The sequence below is a fragment of the Pollachius pollachius genome (assembly GCF_949987615.1).
Source record: "Pollachius pollachius genome assembly, chromosome: 18".
NCBI lineage: Eukaryota > Metazoa > Chordata > Actinopteri > Gadiformes > Gadidae > Pollachius > Pollachius pollachius.
Genome location: NC_136951.1, coordinates 11,303,104 through 11,322,870, shown reverse-complemented (window position 1 = coordinate 11,322,870; position 19,767 = coordinate 11,303,104). Strand labels below are relative to the sequence as shown.

Below are 19,767 nucleotides of genomic sequence, written 5' to 3'. Positions count from 1 at the left end.
TGCATGTTAATGTTTGTGTTAATGTTTGTATTTGCGGTAATTTTTGTGTTAACGTTTGTACTTGTGTTAAAGTTTGGGTGAACGTTTGTGTTTTCAGACAGCAGGCTCTGTTCCATGTCCTTACAGCCTACTCCATTTACAACACGGTGAGTCACGATCCCAAACTCGTGCCCTGTTTGCCTTTCTTGAATAACCCTGATTTATTCATCTCGGCTTTATTTTGAACCCATTGTTATATTTTTAATTTTGACATAAATGCATGGCACTTGGACATGCACAACCTGGCTCATAAATGTAAGTCTTATCGAATATCATTCTTGCTAAATTTAACACAGCATTCGATATCCTGTAAATAAATACCCACAGGCTAAGGTTTCATTCCTAGCGATGTATGTCCGCTACCACGCAATTCCATCCACCGCTCTCGATTGAACCTGTACGTTACATTTACCTTCAGTATGATGTGAGCTCCTTTTTTAAGCCACAGTTTCAGTACCAATGAGTCCAAATTGCTGTAGGTTCCAATTGTGATTCTGGTCATTTTGTCAGGGAATTAAGAGGTATAATTGCTCACTATTAAAAAGTAGAATTGTACTTTGCTTGTCTTAACTATTAGGCAACCTTTTGAGTTTTTGAATGGCGCCCTGAAATAAAATGTGTTATTATTTTTATTATTAACCATGTTTATTTGAGCTATTCTGCCTACACACAAATCGAAACAACTTGATATCTCTCCGTTTGTCTGTGTGTGTCTTTGAGATGTTAATCAACTAACCATCTTCATTCCCTTTCCCCCCCGAACCCAACCTCTTTTCTTCCTCCTCCTCCCTGATTCCCTCTCTCCCTCATCCTCCCCTCTCTCCTTCCTTCCCACCTCCCTCCCTCCCTCCCTGCCAACCGTACTTCCTGTGCTGACAGGAAGTGGGCTACTGTCAGGGTATGAGTCAGATCACGGCGCTGCTGTTGATCTACATGAACGAGGAGGACGCCTTCTGGGCCCTGGTCAAACTGCTCTCAGGGCCCAAGCACTCCATGCACGGTAACAAACATTCATGAAACTCCCCTTTCACCACCCTGAAACACACTACACACACAGGAACACACACAAACACATCCCTTACGCCATTTGAAGCCCTGTTGTAGCCCTCCCCTGGCCTTGCCGTGGTCACCGACATTAAAACACACTAAAACTGCTTCCTGCCCCGCATCCACTTGGTCCCAGCCCTAGCCCCCTAGCTTTTCTTTCAATGGGGAGGTCCTGGTAAACATGGCGGATCCCTGGCCTGTGTTGGTTTTCGTGTCCACGGATAGATAGTTGTAGAAAAGTCTCTCTGTAGTGCACAGGTAGGGACGTCGATTGGCTCATAAAATCCGACCCGGGATTGTACTGTCCGACTCCACCTCGGATAAGGCCTTTCTGAAGATTGACTCAAATCCATTTATTTTACAGTCCATTAAAAAGTTCAATTATAAATTAATGTCTTGAACTTTGTTGGAACCAATACATGCTCAGTAAGCAGAGTATAATTCATAGTTGAAATGTCAGTAGGATAATCTAACATTACCGAGTGTACTACTCTATGGATGTTCTCAGTCAACAAATAAGGACGGCCAAATCAAGTATTTAGTACTCAGTGCCCATCCCTAATGTTAACGTTCCAAGCCTCACAATTCTGGGGAAAAGAAAATCCACTAATCCACTTTGGCTCCCGGTAAACAATTAAAACATCGTCGTAAACAGAGAGACACACATTTCCCAAGGAGGCAAGGCATCTGTGCTTTCTGAGGGGGGGGGGAAGTACATAAAAGGCTGTAGTATTGCATGAGCCAGAAGGCAGCGATTTCAAATGTCACTTTTGTAACACGTCTAGACAGGTATTTTCTCCAGGCACACTTGGAGCATAAAAAAAACGAAAAAACAGTGCCTTGGGGGGTCCGGTTTTGCAATGTGAGGGGTCGGTCACGCTTTGGGACGGCTCCGTGTATTTCATGATTTTCGTGCACCAAAGTGAAGTTTACCAATGTAACTGTATTAATTATTTAAGAAAAGTTGGCCTACATCTCAGATCGATTCAATTGGCTTTACAATGTCGAGACAACAACGACAGGTGAGAGATTCTGCTCCAACCCAAGCAACACCGACGGCTAAGATGGCGGAGTCGCTAACCGTTGCTAGCCTGGTGCAGGAACTTGACAAACACAAAGAAAGTTTGGCGGCTGAACTCAAAACGTTCCTCACGACATCTTTGGATACCTCCCTTACACCTATACGGACGTCTCTCGAAACTATCAACGTGGCATTGGACTCTCACAACCAAATGATAACGACCATTGAAAATACACTCTCCACCCAAAGTGACGAGATAGCCGAGCTTACAACGAGGCTTGATCACCTGGAGAAGGCCAATGCTGCATTAACATCCAAAGCGGAGGACCTTGAGAATCGTTCCAGACGACAGAATATAAGGATTGTTGGCCTACCGGAGGGTCTGGAGGGAGGTTCACCGTCGGAGTTCATTTCCAAGCTTCTCCGGTCAGTTGTTGGAAATGATGTTTTCCCCACACCTCCTGAGCTGGATAGAGCGCACCGTGCACCTGCTCCGAAGCCTGCCTTGGGACAACGTCCACGAGCCATCATCGCTAGATTCCATCGCTATCAGGACAAGGAGCGTGTGCTTCGGTGGGCGAGATCGCAGAAGGAAGGCATAAAGTTCGATGGCAACAGAATCCTGTTCTTCCCCGACATGAGTGCGGGCCTGGCCAAGCAGCGAGCGCGTTCAAGAACATTAAGGCTAAACTTTATGCCGCTGGAATGACATTCTCCCTGCGCCATCCTGCTCGTTTGTGCATCACTGTCAACGGGGAAACACACCTTTTCAATACCCCTGAAGCAGCAGAGACATTCTACGAGCGGATAAAGGGAAACTTTCCAGCCAACACTGTTGGAGAACGGGATTGAATGTTGCCACATCTGAAAGGTTTGAGTTAACACTAAATAGCTTGAGTGATCAGATATAACATGCTGACTGTGAATAACTGATAGAACACCTGGATCGCATTTAGCGTTAGTATGACTGCGATACTTGAAGGCGAGTTTTGTGTTAAATGGGGTGAAGAGGGTAAACGTAGAGATTTAAAAAAAAATAATAATAATAATAAATGTTTTATTATAGGTGTACTTGCAGTGTATGTGTTCAGTGTTGGGAGCAAATCCCTACTTGTGTTGGATAAAGTTTGTAGATACTGCATTACTAGGAGTGGAACTGTAGAGTAGACCTGCGGCTCGCTTCCACGGAAGGACGAGCATAGGCTTTGAAGAACTTCGGCAGACTGTTCTAATGCTGCTGGGTATATTTCTTTATTTGTTTTCGTCATTTTTTCTTTTATGGGGGGGATTTGGGAGGGAGAGTACTGGTCACCTTTGAATACAAATGTTGGTATCTGTTGTGTGTGCAGCGGGTTTAATATGCTGTCTTTATTTATTTATCATATCTTTTCAGTTATGTACATTCGTATACCTACATGATTGGAATAGATGGTCAAGGTGGGAAGGATAAGCTACAGGTCAAATTAATTTCATGGAATGTGAGAGGTTTAAATGGTCCTGTTAAGAGGGCAAAGGTTTTTCAACATCTCAAACTACATAGGGCTGACATTGTCTTCCTTCAGGAGACCCATCTCAAGATAAGTGATCATACAAGGCTTTGGCGCCCGTGGGTAGGACAAGTATTTCATTCATCATTTGACTCGAAAGCCAGAGGGGCTGCCATTTTAATTTCTAAAAAAATTCAGTTTATATCAGAAGGTATAGTGCCTGATCGCAATGGGCGCTTCATCATTGTTACGGGCAGACTATTCCATTTACCCGTTACACTAGTCTGCGTGTATGCTCCTAACTTTGATGACTCTGAATTCATGGCTACGCTTTTATCCGCTATTCCGAATATGGATACACATCGTTTATTTTTTGGAGGGGACCTAAACTGTGTAATGGACACTCAGCTGGATCGCTCAAGCCCCAGAGTGACCAAACTGTCGAAAGTGGCATTAATGCTACAGTCGTTCATGGAGGATTATGGAAGTTGTGACCCCTGGCGACTCCTACATGATGACACCAGAGCCTACTCATTCTACTCGCATGTACATCATTCCTACTCAAGGATAGATTATTTTTGTATCGATAAAGAATTTTTACCATCTATTCATTCCATTGAATATTCGGCAATAGTCATATCAGACCACTCCCCTGTGTTAATAGACTTCAGATTTGATTCTCCATCAGTGGGGACCCCGCAATGGAGGCTCAATACGTCGCTACTGTCCAATGATGTGTTCTGTTCTACTATAACGCAGGCTATTGAAGACTTTGTGTGTTTTAATAACTCAGAAGAAGTTAACTCCTCATTGCTTTGGGAAACCCTAAAGGCCACCATCAGAGGACAAATCATCTCATACTCTTCTTACTCTAATAAGCAACGCAGAAAGACACAAACAGACATAACCGGTAAAATATCTGAAGTTGATAGGCAATATGCAATAAAGCCTACTCCAGAGCTGCATCAACAAAGGGTTAATCTCCAAACAGAGTTTGATCTCACCTCTACAGGGAATGCAGAAAGAAGTATAATGAGATCTAAAGGGATGTTGTATGAATATGGCGACAAAGCAAGCCGACTGCTGGCCCTCCAGCTCAAACACCAAGCGACATCACGACACATCACTCAAATTATTGGTCAGCCGGTTGGTCTTACAACGTGTCCCGTGCAGATCAATGCGGCCTTTAAAGCATACTATTCTAAACTTTATACTTCTGAACCCCCTCCTATAGACTCAAACATGGATGAATATTTGGATAACATAGACATACCAACTGTTGATATTGTAACGCAGTTGTCACTAGATCGACCAATAACCTTAAGGGAAATATGTGAAAGTATTAAGGAAATGAACAATGGGAAAACACCGTGGCCTGATGGGCTGCCGCCCAAATTTTATAAAAAATTCTCCACTCTCTTAGCCCCTCTATTACTAGATATGTATAATCATTCCCTGTCTACAGGAAAAAAACCTGCCAAAAACCTTGACTGAGGCTTCTATTTCAGTTATCCTTAAAAAGGATAAGAATCCTGCAGAGTGCAGTTCCTATCGGCCTATATCACTCCTAAATGTTGATGCTAAAATACTAGCAAAAACATTTGCGAGAAGATTGGAAACATCTCTCCCCTCAATAATCTCTGAGGATCAAACTGGCTTCATCAGAGGACGTCAGCTGTCATCAAACATAAGACGTCTATTAAACATTGTCTCTGCCCCGTCCAGTGAGGGGAAGCCTGAAATCGTGCTCTCATTGGATGCGGAGAAAGCCTTTGACAGGGTGGAATGGGGGTACTTGTTTAAGGTGCTGGAAAAATTTGGGTTTGGGAGGACGTTCATAACATGGATACGCCTGCTTTATTCATCGCCCCTTGCCCGTGTTAACACAAATAGGCAGTACTCGACGTACTTCCCCCTGTCCCGCGGAACCCGCCAAGGGTGTCCACTGTCACCTCTGCTGTTCGCCCTTGCTATCGAACCGTTAGCCATTCTGCTGAGAACGACAGCATATCTGCGGGGTATCAGACGGGGGAATATTGAACATCGTGTTTCCCTGTATGCGGACGATTTACTAATATATATTACAGATCCCGCCACTTGTGCTAATAAAGTAATACAGATGCTAGAGGAATTCGGTAAATATTCAGGCTACAAAGTTAATCTCCAAAAAATGGTGTGTTTTCCACTAAACTCTAAAGCCACAACACTGACACAGGGACAAATACCCTTCACTATTGCAACGGAAAATCTTCAATATCTAGGGATTAACATTACTAATTCATTCCAAGGGTTGCATAAGAATAACATTGGCAAACTATTGACTAAGATAAAAGCCGACCTACAGAGATGGTCCACGTTGCCGTTGTCATTAGCGGGTAGAGTACAAACTATAAAAATGAATGTCTTACCCAGGTTTTTGTTCCTTTTCCAGTGTCTGCCTCTCTTCCTGACAAAGTCTTTTTTCAGAGAGCTTGACCAAATTATCCTCCCATTCTTGTGGGCAGGCAAGGCTGCCAGGATTAATAGAAGTGCTCTGCAAGCAGCAAGACAAGAGGGTGGCCTGGGCCTGCCTAATTTCATGTTTTACTACTGGGCAGCAAATATACAAAAAATACTCAACTGGTGGTATGAGAGTGAGTTAGACTGGTGCAGAATGGAATCCCTCTCCTGCCGCACCTCCTCACTTGTGGCTCTGACGTGCTCCCCTTTGCCATTCTCAGCCACAAATTTTACTTCAAACCCTGTAATCCAGTCAACCTTGAAAATATGGACACAGTTCCGCAAACACTTCAAACTAAATAATTTCGTCCTCCTTGGTCCACTTTGCCAGTGTTGGGAAAGTTCACTTTCTACGTGAACTAGTTCAAAGTTCAGTTCACAAATTTTAAAATGAACTAGTTCAGTTAAACGTTCATAATTTAAAAATTTGAACTAAGTTCACAGTTCCAAAAAATGAACTAGTTCATAGTTCTTTTTTTCAATATGTTGCTGTGAGCTATTCGTTTTTTCCGGCATTTTGAACATTGAGCCCCCTTTGAGGTTTGTCTAGGATGAAATAGAGTGGTTGAATCAAGTATCGTAGCTTAATACAGTTTTTATCGTGTTTTATTGCACATTTAGCGCATTTTGTAAATCCCATTGATTTCTGTTGGAAGACTCAATGCTCGTTGGCCGGAAACGGAAAGGGGGGTGTTCACGTTTGGTTGTAGTCTATTCTCTCAGTTCTAGCCCTACTGATGAGATGGAGAACCAAGCGAAAAGACTACAATCAAACGTAAACAGCCCCCGTTTCCATTTCCGGCCAAAAAGCAATGATTCTATGAGGTATTCTAGTCCGCTGAGCTATGAGCCAGAGAGCTAACGTTATGGATTGTACATATTTATAATTCGAAATTCGTCTCAGCCTTTATACCACAGATACTCTAGGGTCTATAGCATATAACCGTGTTGTCTGATTACAGTTTAATTCATTTTCCACAATTTAACAGCTCTTAGTTTTGAAGAATAATCACCGCGCCATTCGTTTCAATGGGAATCACGCCGGTCTGTACTTTCAAAATAAAGTGTACATATTTATAATTTGAAATTCGTCCCAGCCTTCATACGACAGATACTATAGGGTCTATAGCATATAACCGCGTTTTCTGATTACAGTTTAATTTAACAGTAAGCTGGCAACACCGCAACTGCAAATTAACCTCTCAGGGATTACCATGGCAACCGGTCAAACAACACGGCGATCTGCGTGCGCATCCGCCGTGTTGATTAACAAATAACCCCCATATTGAACGAAGTTAAACCAAGTGAGCGTGCCGTTCACAGACACCAGAATGAACGAGTTCACAGTAACGTTCATCAGGCAGTAATACAGTACGTTCAGTTCACGTTCGCCCAAAATATGAACGAGTTCATGAACTATCGTTCAATGAACGCGTTCAGGCACAACACTGCACTTTGCTATAATCATACTTTCTTACCTTCCAAACTTGATTCTGCATTTACACTTTGGAAGAAGAAAGGTATCGCATCATTCCAAGATCTGTTTGTAGATGGAACATTTGTTGACTTTAAGAGTCTGTCAGACCCAAAGCAACTTCTTCCGCTATCTTCAGCTACGCAGTTTTGTTAAAGACCATTGCAGCACGTTCCCATTTCTGCCTGCGGACTTACCAACAGTTCTTGATAGGCCTGAAAGCCTGAAGGGGAGGTTATCCAAGTTATACACGTGTATCCTTCAATCAAACCCCTCTCCGCTCGTCAAAATTAGACAGGAATGGGAAAATGAGCTAGGGATCCAATTTGAAGACCTCTGGTGGGTCAGGGCAAAGTTACAAGTGAACTACTCCTCATCCTGCGCCCGTCTTAACTTAATACAGTACAAAGTACTACACAGAATACATTTCAGTAAGGCCAAATTAGCAAAGTTTTTCCCTGGCACCAGCGATGCCTGTAATAGATGTGCCTTTGTCCCATCTGACCTAGCCCATACATTCTGGCTGTGTTCTAAGCTAACGGGATTCTGGAAGAACTTTTTCAAGATTATATCTAAGGTTCTAGATATAGATATCACTCCCTGTCCGCTCATTGCTATCTTCGGTGTCCCTCTTAACTACTCTGAGTTTAGCAAACGGAAGCTAAATGTTTTAGCATTTGCCTCTCTGATTGCCCGCAGATGTATCCTTCTACACTGGAAGTCACCAAAACCCCCGTCAGATAAGTCCTGGGAGACTGATTTAATGTCATTCCTTAAGCTAGAAAATATCAAATTTTCGCTTAATTTGGTTACTTGGCTTTGTAAATAGTTTGTGTGTGTGTTTGTCTCCTTATGTGCGTGTGTTATTTGCTACGTTTGCACCTTGTAAATAGTTTGTGTGTGTGTTTGTCTCCTTATGTGCGTGTGTTATTTGCTACGTTTGCACCTTGTAAATAGTTTGTGTGTGTGTTTGTCTCCTTATGTGCGTGTGTTATTTGCTACGTTTGCACCTTGTAAATAGTTTGTGTGTGTTTTGTCTCCTGAGGACAGTTATTTGCACTTGAATAAAAAACTAAGGGAAATTTCTGATTGCCCGCAGATGTATCCTTCTACACTGGAAGTCACCAAAACCCCCGTCAGATAAGTCCTGGGAGACTGATTTAATGTCATTCCTTAAGCTGGAAAAGATCAAATTTTCGCTTAGAGGGTCGAGTGGGAAATTCTACACTACATGGCAGCCTCTCCTCTCATATTTTGATAATGTGGCCATGACCCCTACCTCTTAGACTACTGTATATGTATATATATATTTGAATATTCATTATTATTTTATTTTATTTTTTTCTGCTGTACTGTTGCAACAGTGTCAATGCACAGGTGCAAGTTATTGGATACATTGATGGAGAAAGGTGAACCAGCTTGGGGTGGGATATAGGGTGGGTTTTCTATTTTGTTTTCATTTATTATTAGTACTATTGTTAATACGGTCTTGTTTTTCATTTTATTTTTATTTTTTCCTTAATGTGTGTTTGTTTTAAAAAAAACAAAAACATTGATGGTCACACATGTAACATACAAGATTTATATTGTTTGATGTGATGTGCTCCAATAAACAAAGTTATAAAAAAAAAAAAAAAAATTATGTGGAGTGAGCACTGGTTTACTTTAATTCGGTTACTTGGCTTTGTAAATAGTTTGTGTGTGTGTTTGTCTCCTTATGTGCGTGTGTTATTTGCTACGTTTGCACCTTGTAAATAGTTTGTGTGTGTGTTTGTCTCCTTATGTGCGTGTGTTATTTGCTACGTTTGCACCTTGTAAATAGTTTGTGTGTGTTTTGTCTCCTGAGGACAGTTATTTGCACTTGAATAAAAAATAGACTTGTGAAATTGAAAAATTTCTGATTGCCCGCAGATGTATCCTTCTACACTGGAAGTCACCAAAACCCCCGTCAGATAAGTCCTGGGAGACTGATTTAATGTCATTCCTTAAGCTAGAAAAGATCAAATTTTCGCTTAGAGGGTCGAGTGGGAAATTCTACACTACATGGCAGCCTCTCCTCTCATATTTTGATAATGTGGCCATGACCCCTACCTCTTAGACTACTGTATATGTATATATATTTGTATATTCATTATTATTATTATTTTTTTTTTTCTGCTGTACTGTTGCAACAGTGTCAATGCACAGGTGCAAGTTATTGGATACATTGATGGAGAAAGGTGAACCAGCTTGGGGTGGGATATAGGGTGGGTTTTCTGTTTTGTTTTCATTTATTGTTAGTACTATTGTTAATACGGTCTTGTTTTTCATTTTATTTTTATTTTTTCCTTAATGTGTGTTTGTTTTAAAAAAAAAAAAAAACATTGATGGTCACACATGTAACTTACAAGATTTATATTGTTTGATGTGATGTGCTCCAATAAACAAAGTTATAAAAAAAAATAAAAAAAATTATGTGGAGTGAGCACTGGTTTACTTTAATTCGGTTACTTGGCTTTGTAAATAGTGTGTGTTTGTCTCCTTATGTGCGTGTGTTATTTGCTACGTTTGCACCTTGTAAATAGTTTGTGTGTGTTTGGTCTCCTGAGGACAGTTATTTGCACTTGAATAAAAAACAGACTTGTGAAATTGAAAAAAAAAAAAAAAAAAAAACAGTGCCTTTATCTCATCATCATTCTCTCTTCTAATGCTCTCTCTCTCTCTCTCTCTCACTTTCCCCCTCCCCCCCACCTTTCTCCGCTTTATCACAATCCTCTCCTCTCGCTCTCTCTCATCAACATCTTGTTCACTCTGCATCCTTTATTTTCCTCCATCCTCGTTCTCCATCCTCTCCCTCCTCTCTATCCCTCCATCCTGTCTCCTCCTCCCCATCCCTCCCACTCTACCCCCCTCCCTTCTATCTCATCCTCCCTCCCTCCCTCCTCTCTCTTCCATCCTGTCTCTTTCTCCCTCACCCCCCATCCCTCCCTCTTCCCCCCCCGGTGTCTTTTTTCTCACCCTCTCTTCCTCATCTCTCCTCCATCCCGTCTCTTTCTCCCTCCCTCCCATCCCCTCTCTCCATCTCCCCTCTGCCCCATCCCTCCCTCTCTACCGCCCACTGTCTCCTTCCTCCTCTCTCCTCCCTCCCTCCCCTCTCCCTCCCTCCCCTCTCTCCCTCCCTCCCCCCTCCCTCCCTCTCTACCACCCACTGTCTCCTTTCTCATCTTCCCATTCCTCCTCTCTCCTCCCTCCCTCCCATCCCCCCCCTCTCCCTCCCTCCCCTCTCCCCCCTCTCTCCCTCCCTCTCTCCCCCCCTGCAGGGTTCTTCATACCCGGCTTCCCCAAGCTGATGCGCTTCCAGGAACACCACGAGCGCATCCTGAAGAAGATGATGCCCAAACTCAAGCAGCATCTGGTGAGAGCCAGACCCCCCCCCCCCCCCCCCCCCCCCCCCCCCCCCCCCCCCCCCCCCATGCTACCGTGCACCGTGCGACCCTGTAATGTATGGGTCATATGAGGTGGAGCCAATCAATCCCCGGCAGTCTGGTATCAAGTCATTAGGCCATGCTGTGCCGTATGTTGCATGTACAGTCGTGCACAGGAAACAAATGTAAAAAAACTCAATGTGTTCTTGGTGTGTGTGTGTGTGTGTGCTTGTGTGTGTGTGTGTGTGTGTGCGTGTGTGTGTGCGATGCAGGACACCCAAGAGGTGTTCACCAGTCTGTACACGATGAAATGGTTCTTCCAGTGTTTCCTGGACAGAGTGAGTATCCACATCCTCTCTTTCAGGATACACTGTGTCATGCATAGGATAAATACAGTGGTGTGTATATATACAGTGTCATGTTTATAATATACAGTGTCTTTGTGTCAGTGTCTTCTATGTGTATTTACAGTGTTGTATATATTAAATAATCAAACACAGATCCACCATAACCACTACCAGTGCACTGTGTCAGTGTTGCTTTTATTACTGTTGTTTCTGTTCTCTGTAATGATGTAAAGATTGAAGACATCTTCATATTATTAAGGAATATCTCACAAAGCATCTATCTCTCTCTCTCTCTCCCTCTCCCTCTCTCTCCCTTTCTCTCTGTCTCTCCCTCTCCCTCTCCCCCTCCCCCTCCCTCTCCCCCCTAACAGACACCATTCACTCTCACCCTAAGGATCTGGGACATCTACATCCTGGAGGGCGAGCGTGTGCTGACGGCCATGTCCTACACCGTCCTGAAGCTGCACAAGAGTAAGGCCGCCCGCGCCCCATCAGCCATAAGAACACCAGCGCTAGAGGGCCCCCATGGGGGGTTGGCCTGAAGTCCTCGGGTGGTGTTGTTCCAGCTGCATAGCGACTGCAGACTGCTTTTTGGATGATTTTATCAGATGTTTTCCTCTAATCGTTAATTGATGATAAAGTAGGGCGTCAAACTGTGTCTACTTCACGCTTAAACTTCTGGTGGGGATGTCTCCCTCATCGTCATTCATGACCAAACATGCATTGTATGTTGCTTTAAACTTTAAAGCCATTTTGTAAAGGATTATTCTGCGTGTTTGTGTTTGTGTGTGTGTGTGTGTGGGGGGGGGGGGGGGGTGTCACCAGAGCACCTGATGAAGCTTGCCATGGAGGAGCTGGTGGACTTCCTGCAGGTCACTCTGTCCAAGGACTTCTTCCTGGAGGACGACCTGGTCATCGAGAACCTCCAGACCTCCATGACAGAGCTGCGGAGAGCCAAGCTGGAGTTCCCCGCGCCAGGTACCGGCATACCGCCCGCACACCCACCCACACACCCAAACACTCAGAGAACACGCAGCCATGTAGCACAAGCTGAGATTCAGAATCAGAGGCGGAATGAGAAAGAGTTTGCAACTCAAAAGTTTGCACTGATGTTGCGATATGATGGCGCAGTTGGGGATAACGTATACAAAATTACCTAATCATTTTGGTATTTGTTTAAATTTTTTTGAATTGATTGTGTTTAGTTTGGGTATTTGGGGGGGATTTTAAGAGGGAGGGCATGCGGATGAAATTTTTAATAATTAACGAAAGGTATTTATGCATTACTCTGTACTGATAATTTCTGAATAAAATATTGTAATAAAAAAAGTATGAAAAACACAAAACGACTGAAAAGAGATATTCAATAGAGAAAATAAGCAATACAATATAAAAATCGAATATGACTTATTGTTTTCACTGAATATCTTTTATTTATTTTATTTCGTATTCTTTGTTCTGGCGTCCTTTTTTGTTTTTCGGAGCGCCTTTCTGAAAAGGGTGCCGGGTCAGCCAAACACACCATTAGCATAAAGAGCTGGGCTGATTCATTTGAGTCGTCAACATGCTCACATAGGAATTATTCATGAATTTCAATCCGAATTCCGAACATTGCTGACACCTCACATCCCTGTGGCAACCACCCAACGCGCCACTCGCCAAACACTTTGGGAATGATCAGCTCTTTCTTAACACATTCGGGCACTCACACACCGCTAGAGGAATCCAAAAGCCAAACCACATATGTACTGTCTCTCACACACACACACGCGCACACATACACACACATATGCAAACAGTGGTGGTCAAACATACCCGACTACACCCTTTTCCTGTTTGCCGTGGATAATTGTAGTTTATAACCTTTGCGTGTGTGACCTGTGCTTTTATTCTGTCTCTCCCTCCTTCTCTCTGTTTCTCTCTCTCTCTCTCGTAATATCGTTAACCAGCCCTCTCTTCTTCTGATTTTCTAATGAGGTTAGCCTACAAAAGTGTGGCTGTGAGCGGCGGCCATATTCCCTCCTACAACAGTAACCGGTGGGCTTTATTAACTGGTCCATCCCCCTCTCTCTGTTTCATCTGTCCCTCCCCCCTTCCTCCCTCCTTCCACTCCCTTCTGTAAAGTCCGTCCGTCCGTCTGTCTGTCCAGTATCGCTGCAGGGTTTGGTTGAATTTAATTTGGTTTGGTTTTGTATATTTTCCTGAGCAGTGGTCCGTTCTGCGGTTGAGTTGTGCCTGCTTCAGGTTAGCTGTGGTTTGTTGTTGTTTTGGTTTTAGTTTTTTTTTTTTAACACACTGATTATGCTTTTGTTTTTTTTCGAGTGAGCCCAGCTTTGGCTTCAGTGTTGCAACGGCTGGGTTAATCTCTCTCTCTCTCTCTCTCTCTCCCAACAAGAGCATCAAGTGCCCTACAAAAGGACTGACAATCTTCTACGTCCTTTGCATGGAACTATCCACAATGTGTCCAAAGAAAATTCTGGAGAAGGGCCAGCGAATACACACAAGCTTAACAGTAGTAGTCTATTCTCGACTGCCCACCCCACTGACAAGATAATGAGGTCCTCTTTTTGAGCACTGGAGGCTTTTGTTGCACCACAGACATCTCCAGATCTGTCTGCCTGGCCATCTGTTGCCCTGCCAATGACGAAAAAAACGTTCTTCCTCCCAACTCTCAGTTATAAGACGCTGACGGCAATAGGACTGCGGTTATAACTCACTGCCAGGAGATGGGGTAGATTTAGATTTGGATTGTAGCGTTTATTGACTCCAGACATCAACCTGCATTCAGGCTATCGGATATTGCTATCCACATTCTAGTTTTCTCTCTCCCACACACGCACACTGACACACAAACACACACTTGGACACCCTATGGCTTCTCAGCAGGCCATGGCAAATGAGCCATTTATTGCCCTGAGGCAGATTCATCCTCCTCCTCCTCCTCCTCCTCCTCCTCCTCACCACCTCAGTGGACGGTCACATAGCTGTATAGACCAAGTGGGTTTCAGGAAAGCATGGAATCCACCTTATTCGATTTATTTATTACTTTGGAGGTTGTTTTTTATTTTTCCGCTGGAACTTTGTTCTTTTTCTTTTGGTGGTAACAGAATGGTGCTGACACGGCGAGAAAATAAATAAAATTGAACAGATATGAAAAAAAGGGAGGAGGCTTTGCAGCTGAGCTGTTGTAGTCACGGCGATAAGAGAGTGCAAAAGAGAAGGGAAAAAGGAGGGAAGGGAGGGGGGTTGTGTGTGTGTGTGTGTGAGTGTGGGGGGGTCTTTGCTTCCTGTTCCTGGATCCCTCCCACAGAGCTTCCTGTTTCTCTCAGCTGCCGTCTCCCTGGTAACCGTGCTGCACTGTACCAGTTTGTTTAAATTTCTTTGGGTATTTTTCCTTCTTTATTTTGCAGTTCCCAGTGTGTCCCGAGTGTCCCCCCCCCCCTCCCCCCGCCCCACACACTGTTCACCATCTCTCCACACTGTGTCCACTCTGTACTTTTTCACACCAATTACACCGTGTCTTTGTGGATGTCTTCTGTTGTGCGTCGCCTATGTGTCCTGATTCAAAGTGTGTTACCAGTGTCCGGTACTGCAAGAGAACCATACATTTGCATACATTTTTTCTTAGATCCATTTCAGGGAGCCATCCTGCTGATTATCACAGCAGTCTATTAGCCAGGTCCAACTAATGGGTTTGAAATGGTGGCCGTGTATCCGGTGGGGGGGTCATTAATCAGGAAGTATTTCCGTGCGACCTTTTCTAGCCCTCCGGTACCCACCGTCGTGTTCGAGCAGTTTAATGGAACCAAATGAAACTCGTAATTTCCCCGACAGTTCCCGATAGAATAGGCTGCCTCCGGGCCGACTCACAAGTTAATATTTAGTTTAAAAAAAAAACTTTGAATGTTAAAATGTTAAAAACTTACTTTCTGTTGTTCTCTGACCCGTTGAAAGTTGTACCTTCACCTGTGTTGTCATGAGTGTAATTCTCTGTGTTGTTTTTTTATGGGCCTTGTTCACCAAGTGGCCGTCTTGGTCGCGTCTCGGTGCTAAACTAGGTGAATAAGGCCCATTGTTATATTGTTTTCCACCCCTTCTTCTATGGCAGTGGTGTTGCATGAGCCCATGTTCTCCCGTCGTCCTGAAAGTCCTCATCTGGATGTGATTCAACGTTTATACACCCCAAAAAAAACAGTCTCTGGCTTGACTCCTTGTCCGGCTTGACTAACTATTTTTTCCTCTTTGGTTGTTATTCTCATTCTCTCTCTCTGTCTCTGTCTGTCTCTCTGTCTCTGTCTCTCTCGCTCTCTCTGTCTCTCTCTCTGTCTCTGTCTCTGTCTCTCTCGCTCTCTCTCTGTCTCTCTGTCTCTCTCTGTCTCTCTCGCTCTCTCTCTGTCTCTGTCTCTCTCGCTCCCTCTCTGTCTCTCTCTCTCTGTCTCTCTCTTTGTCTCTGTGTCTCTCTGTCTCTCTCTTTGTCTCTGTCTCTCTCGCTCTCTGTCTCTGTCTCTCTGTCTCTCTCTCTGTCTCTCTCTCTGTCTCTCTCATTCTGTAGGTAAAGAGGAGGAGTACCCCAAGAAACCACTGGGGGTGCTACCCCCAGAACCAGGGGCGGCGGTGAACGACGCCGTGGCAACCCCCATGGCCAACGGCGTGGGGTCGGGACCCCCGCCGCACCGGGACCCCAGTCCCGTCCCCCCGGAGCGGCAGCCTGAGAGCCGGCCCCCCAGCCGGGCGCGCCGGGACTCCATGGACAGGCTGATGCGCCACAACAAGTCCGGGAGGAGGGAGGGCCGCCACCGGGGGTCCGGAGGGGAGACGGACGGCGGCTCCGCCTCCAGCTCCGCCCACAGGCGGTCGGCGGAGACGCCGGCCCCCCCCAACCCCGCCACCACCACTCCGGAGAGGGGGGCTACGCCCGCCCCCCCCACCCCGACGTCCACGCTGCTCCAGATGGTGCGGGACGGGGGCCGCGGCCACGCCCACGCGGCGGCCAATCACAACTCCAACGCGGCGTCCAGCTCCCGCCAGCCGCCCGTCGGCCCGCGCTGGGTCAAGCCCTCGGAGACCAAGCTGGAGGCGGCCAAGGCGGCCGCAGCCCAGGAGGTCCGCCGCCGCCGCCGGGGCTCCAGCCCGGACGAGGCCCCTGGCGCGGCGGGCCAGCGGCGGCCCCCGTCGCGGGGTCTGGTCCCGGGCGCCGACCGCGGCTCCAACGCCTCGCAGTACGACAACGTACCCGAGACGGGGGGGCAGGCCCTGGAGGTGCCCGAGCCGGACAGACCCCCGTCGCGGTTGAGGACTCCCCCCGTGGAGAGCCCCTTCCGCACTCCGTCCCCCCGCCAGCCCAGCCCCGTGCGGGCGCCCCCTCCCGGCAGCGGGGCGGGGAGCATGGGCTCGCTAGTGAGCCCCGGGGGGTCCCAGGCCCCCCGTAGGACCAGGCACCACGTCCCCCCGCCGCTGACCCTCACCAGCCCGCCCGGGGAGGGGGACCACGGGCCTGGACCCCGGGGCCACTACCCGGCCGGCCCCCCCCCACGCCGCCCAGCAGCACCAGCAGCAGTACCGCCCCGGCCACCAGGGCGTGGCGCCTCACTTCTACCCCGGGAACCCGGACCCCCGGCTCGGTGACGAGAGACTCTACGCCCCCTCCCGGCCCCTCGGGGAGCGTGCCTACGCCACGGTGCAGCACCCCCACCCCGACCACCACCCACAGGGCCTGTCCCCGGAGAAGACCCTTGGGGGGCACCACCCGTACGCCACCCACCACCGGTACCCCCCCCAACGGGAGCCGGGACCCCCGCATCTTAGCCCCGCTGCCCATGGACTCGGGGCAGCCCATGCCCCGGGAGGGCACCTTCTACCGCGAGCACCGCCACAACGGGCGGTCCGCCACGTCCCCCCAGCACCCCCAACACCACCACCACCACCACCCCCAGCCCCATGCGGACTACAGCATGCTTGACGGGCAGCCGCCCCCACCCGGTCGCCCTCAGGGGTGGGAGGGGAGGACGGGCGGAGACCCTCACTCCTCCTCGGGGGGCATGCCTCGGTCGACCAGCTTCCAGCAGGCGCAGATGTCGCCTCTGCAGGAGTTTGTTTTCCCCGACGTGGCAGCGCCACACTGCAGGACTCCGTTCCAGCAGCAGCAGCGGCAGCAGCAGGCGGTGATGCAGCAGCAGATCCCGGCGCTGTTTGGAGCGCCGCACTACCGCCACGCTCAGGAGGCCTTCGCCATGCAGGAATCCATGCTGTTGTGAGGAGGGAGACCGCGAGACAGAGAGAGGCACACGGAGGGAATGGTTTGAGGGGAAACAGGAAGTGAAAGGTGGACCGACGGATGTACTGGGCTGGAGGGGAGAGCTTTAGAGAATAAGGTGAAGTCACTCACACTATGGCAATAGACAGGCTTTGATTCTGACGTCGGTTAGGATCGTCCTCGTGTGTTTTCGTTGGGGTTTGTTTCCGTTTGTTTGGGCGGTCGACTCTTTTGGTTAAGTTTCTTGTGTAGTTTTCTGTGTTGTCGGTTCGTTTAAGTGTATCGTTTGCTTTGCGGTGCTTTATGTGTTAAAGTACGGTTCTCGCTGGCTCCTCCACTGCACTGCGACGGTGCGGGTCAACCCAGCCTCCGGAAGTTTCCACCGATCACTGTAAACTATGAAATGATGACGCAACGACCTGAACGGACCGAGAGAGCTATTTTATTTTTGGATGTGAAATCATTGCGAGAGGTGACATTATATATGTATCTTTATATAGATATGTATACAAGTGTCTTTTTAGAGTCTTAAATGTACAGTAACTATTTTTTTTGTTGTCGTCATTACTGTAGTAATACTGAGTATTAAAATCAGTAGGGGGCGGGCTGTACTCCCGGAGAGACAAAAAAAACACATTCATTTCTTTTCTTTTTTTAATATATGTTTGCAACAGATAATTTACGTTAGTTTTGTCCGCCGTATGCGCGTTGATCTTATTTTTTTGAAAGAGAAGAGTTTATGGTTAAGCAACTAATATAATAATTTGTTTACTGAGAGTTGTGACTTCTATTTTGGCTTGAGTACAAGCACCTCCAATTTAGTTATTTTTCTTTGTCTGCTTTATTTTTTAATGATTGGAATATTTTCCTTTTTGTCATTGAGATTATTCTACCATTGCTGTTTCGGCAATGCTTGTTCTTGATCTGCTGATACATTTGGTGTACAAATGGATACATTTCAAATATGCAGGCTTGTGTCAAATTTAGATTTTTTTTTGCTTGAGAAATGCCAAGGGCTGTACTTGTAAGGGCTCTTATGCCGTGTTCCAATATCCATACTTCCATGAGTACACTTAAACGCCCTACGTACTCAAACTAAGGCTAGTAAGTACGGATAGTATGGATATTGGAACATGGCATTAGAGAGAAATTGTGTGCGTTTGTTTTGTCAACCCTTTCCTGATTTGCAGTCTGTACAGAACAGACTGGTTTTTTATTACTTACAGAACATTGGACGTACAGCTGGACGTCATTTTCAACACGCGTCACATTCACTCAAACACGCCCACCATTACGTAGGCCTACATTAAAATTGAGCAAACATTAAATAACATTGTGGATTGCACTCCGTATTCACATGTACACTAACAGTGCCCCCTAGTCTTTAATGTGTGAATCACACATTTCAGTCGCTAATTGGCCATATGCCGTTATTTCTCATTATTTGGCATAACCCTTATTGTCAACAGTATTGCAGTACTGTTTTTATTACATTCCCATTTTTTTATCATCAGACTAATTTCCTTCACAATTCTCTGATTCTTTGTTTAATAAAACAAGTTTGATTGAAATCAATAAGTGACTGTCATTGCCTTTGCGATAGGCCTATGCCATTTAATAGCATGGCCTATGATTAAAAAAAAAAAGATTTAAAGATGCATTTTATATGCATACATACCTGCAGAAAATGCGTGTGAACGCTGACAGCTGAATGAAAAGTGCAAAGCATTGCTGAAAATGCAGAAATGTAAAATGAATTGAACTGAATTGAACTGAAAGAATGCACTGCACTGCTGAAAAACCTGAAGGGTCAAATGTATTACGCTGATACATTCACACTAATAACGATTTCAATATCTAGTGTGAATGCTGAGATTTGCTTAAACTGGCTGACTAAGATGTATTTACATTTAATTTACATTTTACTTTCTACTTTCTACTGTTTTCACATTAAGCCTTTTAAGAAATCCCCTTTATCCTCTTGCCGGTTTAGTCGACTTATTTGGTTTTTCCGCCCTCTGGTGGAGGAAAGTGTTCGTCGAGGGACACGGTGCTTGAACCGGAAAATGAATTGTGTTTGTTCTAAATGATGAGCGAGCACAAACGCTACTCTATTAAAAAAGGTTATCCAGCGGCCACCCAAGTAGTTGTTAATAATTGTATTTATTTGGAGATGATTCATTAATAAGGATTTGG

The 19,767-nt window shown here is 45.8% G+C and overlaps 1 protein-coding gene across 1 annotated transcript in view; it reads left to right on the top strand.

Moving 5' to 3' along the window:
- The window catches only part of usp6nl (USP6 N-terminal like), a gene marked incomplete at its 5' end in the record, with an annotated part of 45,283 nt that extends 25,932 nt beyond the window's left edge, over positions 1-19,351 (top strand). Inside the window, 9 exon segments of the mRNA XM_079755839.1 lie at positions 98-146; positions 919-1,039; positions 10,867-10,961; positions 11,244-11,309; positions 11,690-11,789; positions 12,144-12,296; positions 15,871-16,841; positions 16,843-17,088; positions 17,090-19,351. Coding sequence (XP_079611965.1) covers positions 98-146; positions 919-1,039; positions 10,867-10,961; positions 11,244-11,309; positions 11,690-11,789; positions 12,144-12,296; positions 15,871-16,841; positions 16,843-17,088; positions 17,090-17,572 — 2,284 coding nt within the window. The 3' untranslated portion in view covers positions 17,573-19,351.
- Positions 19,352-19,767: the final 416 nt, after the last annotated feature.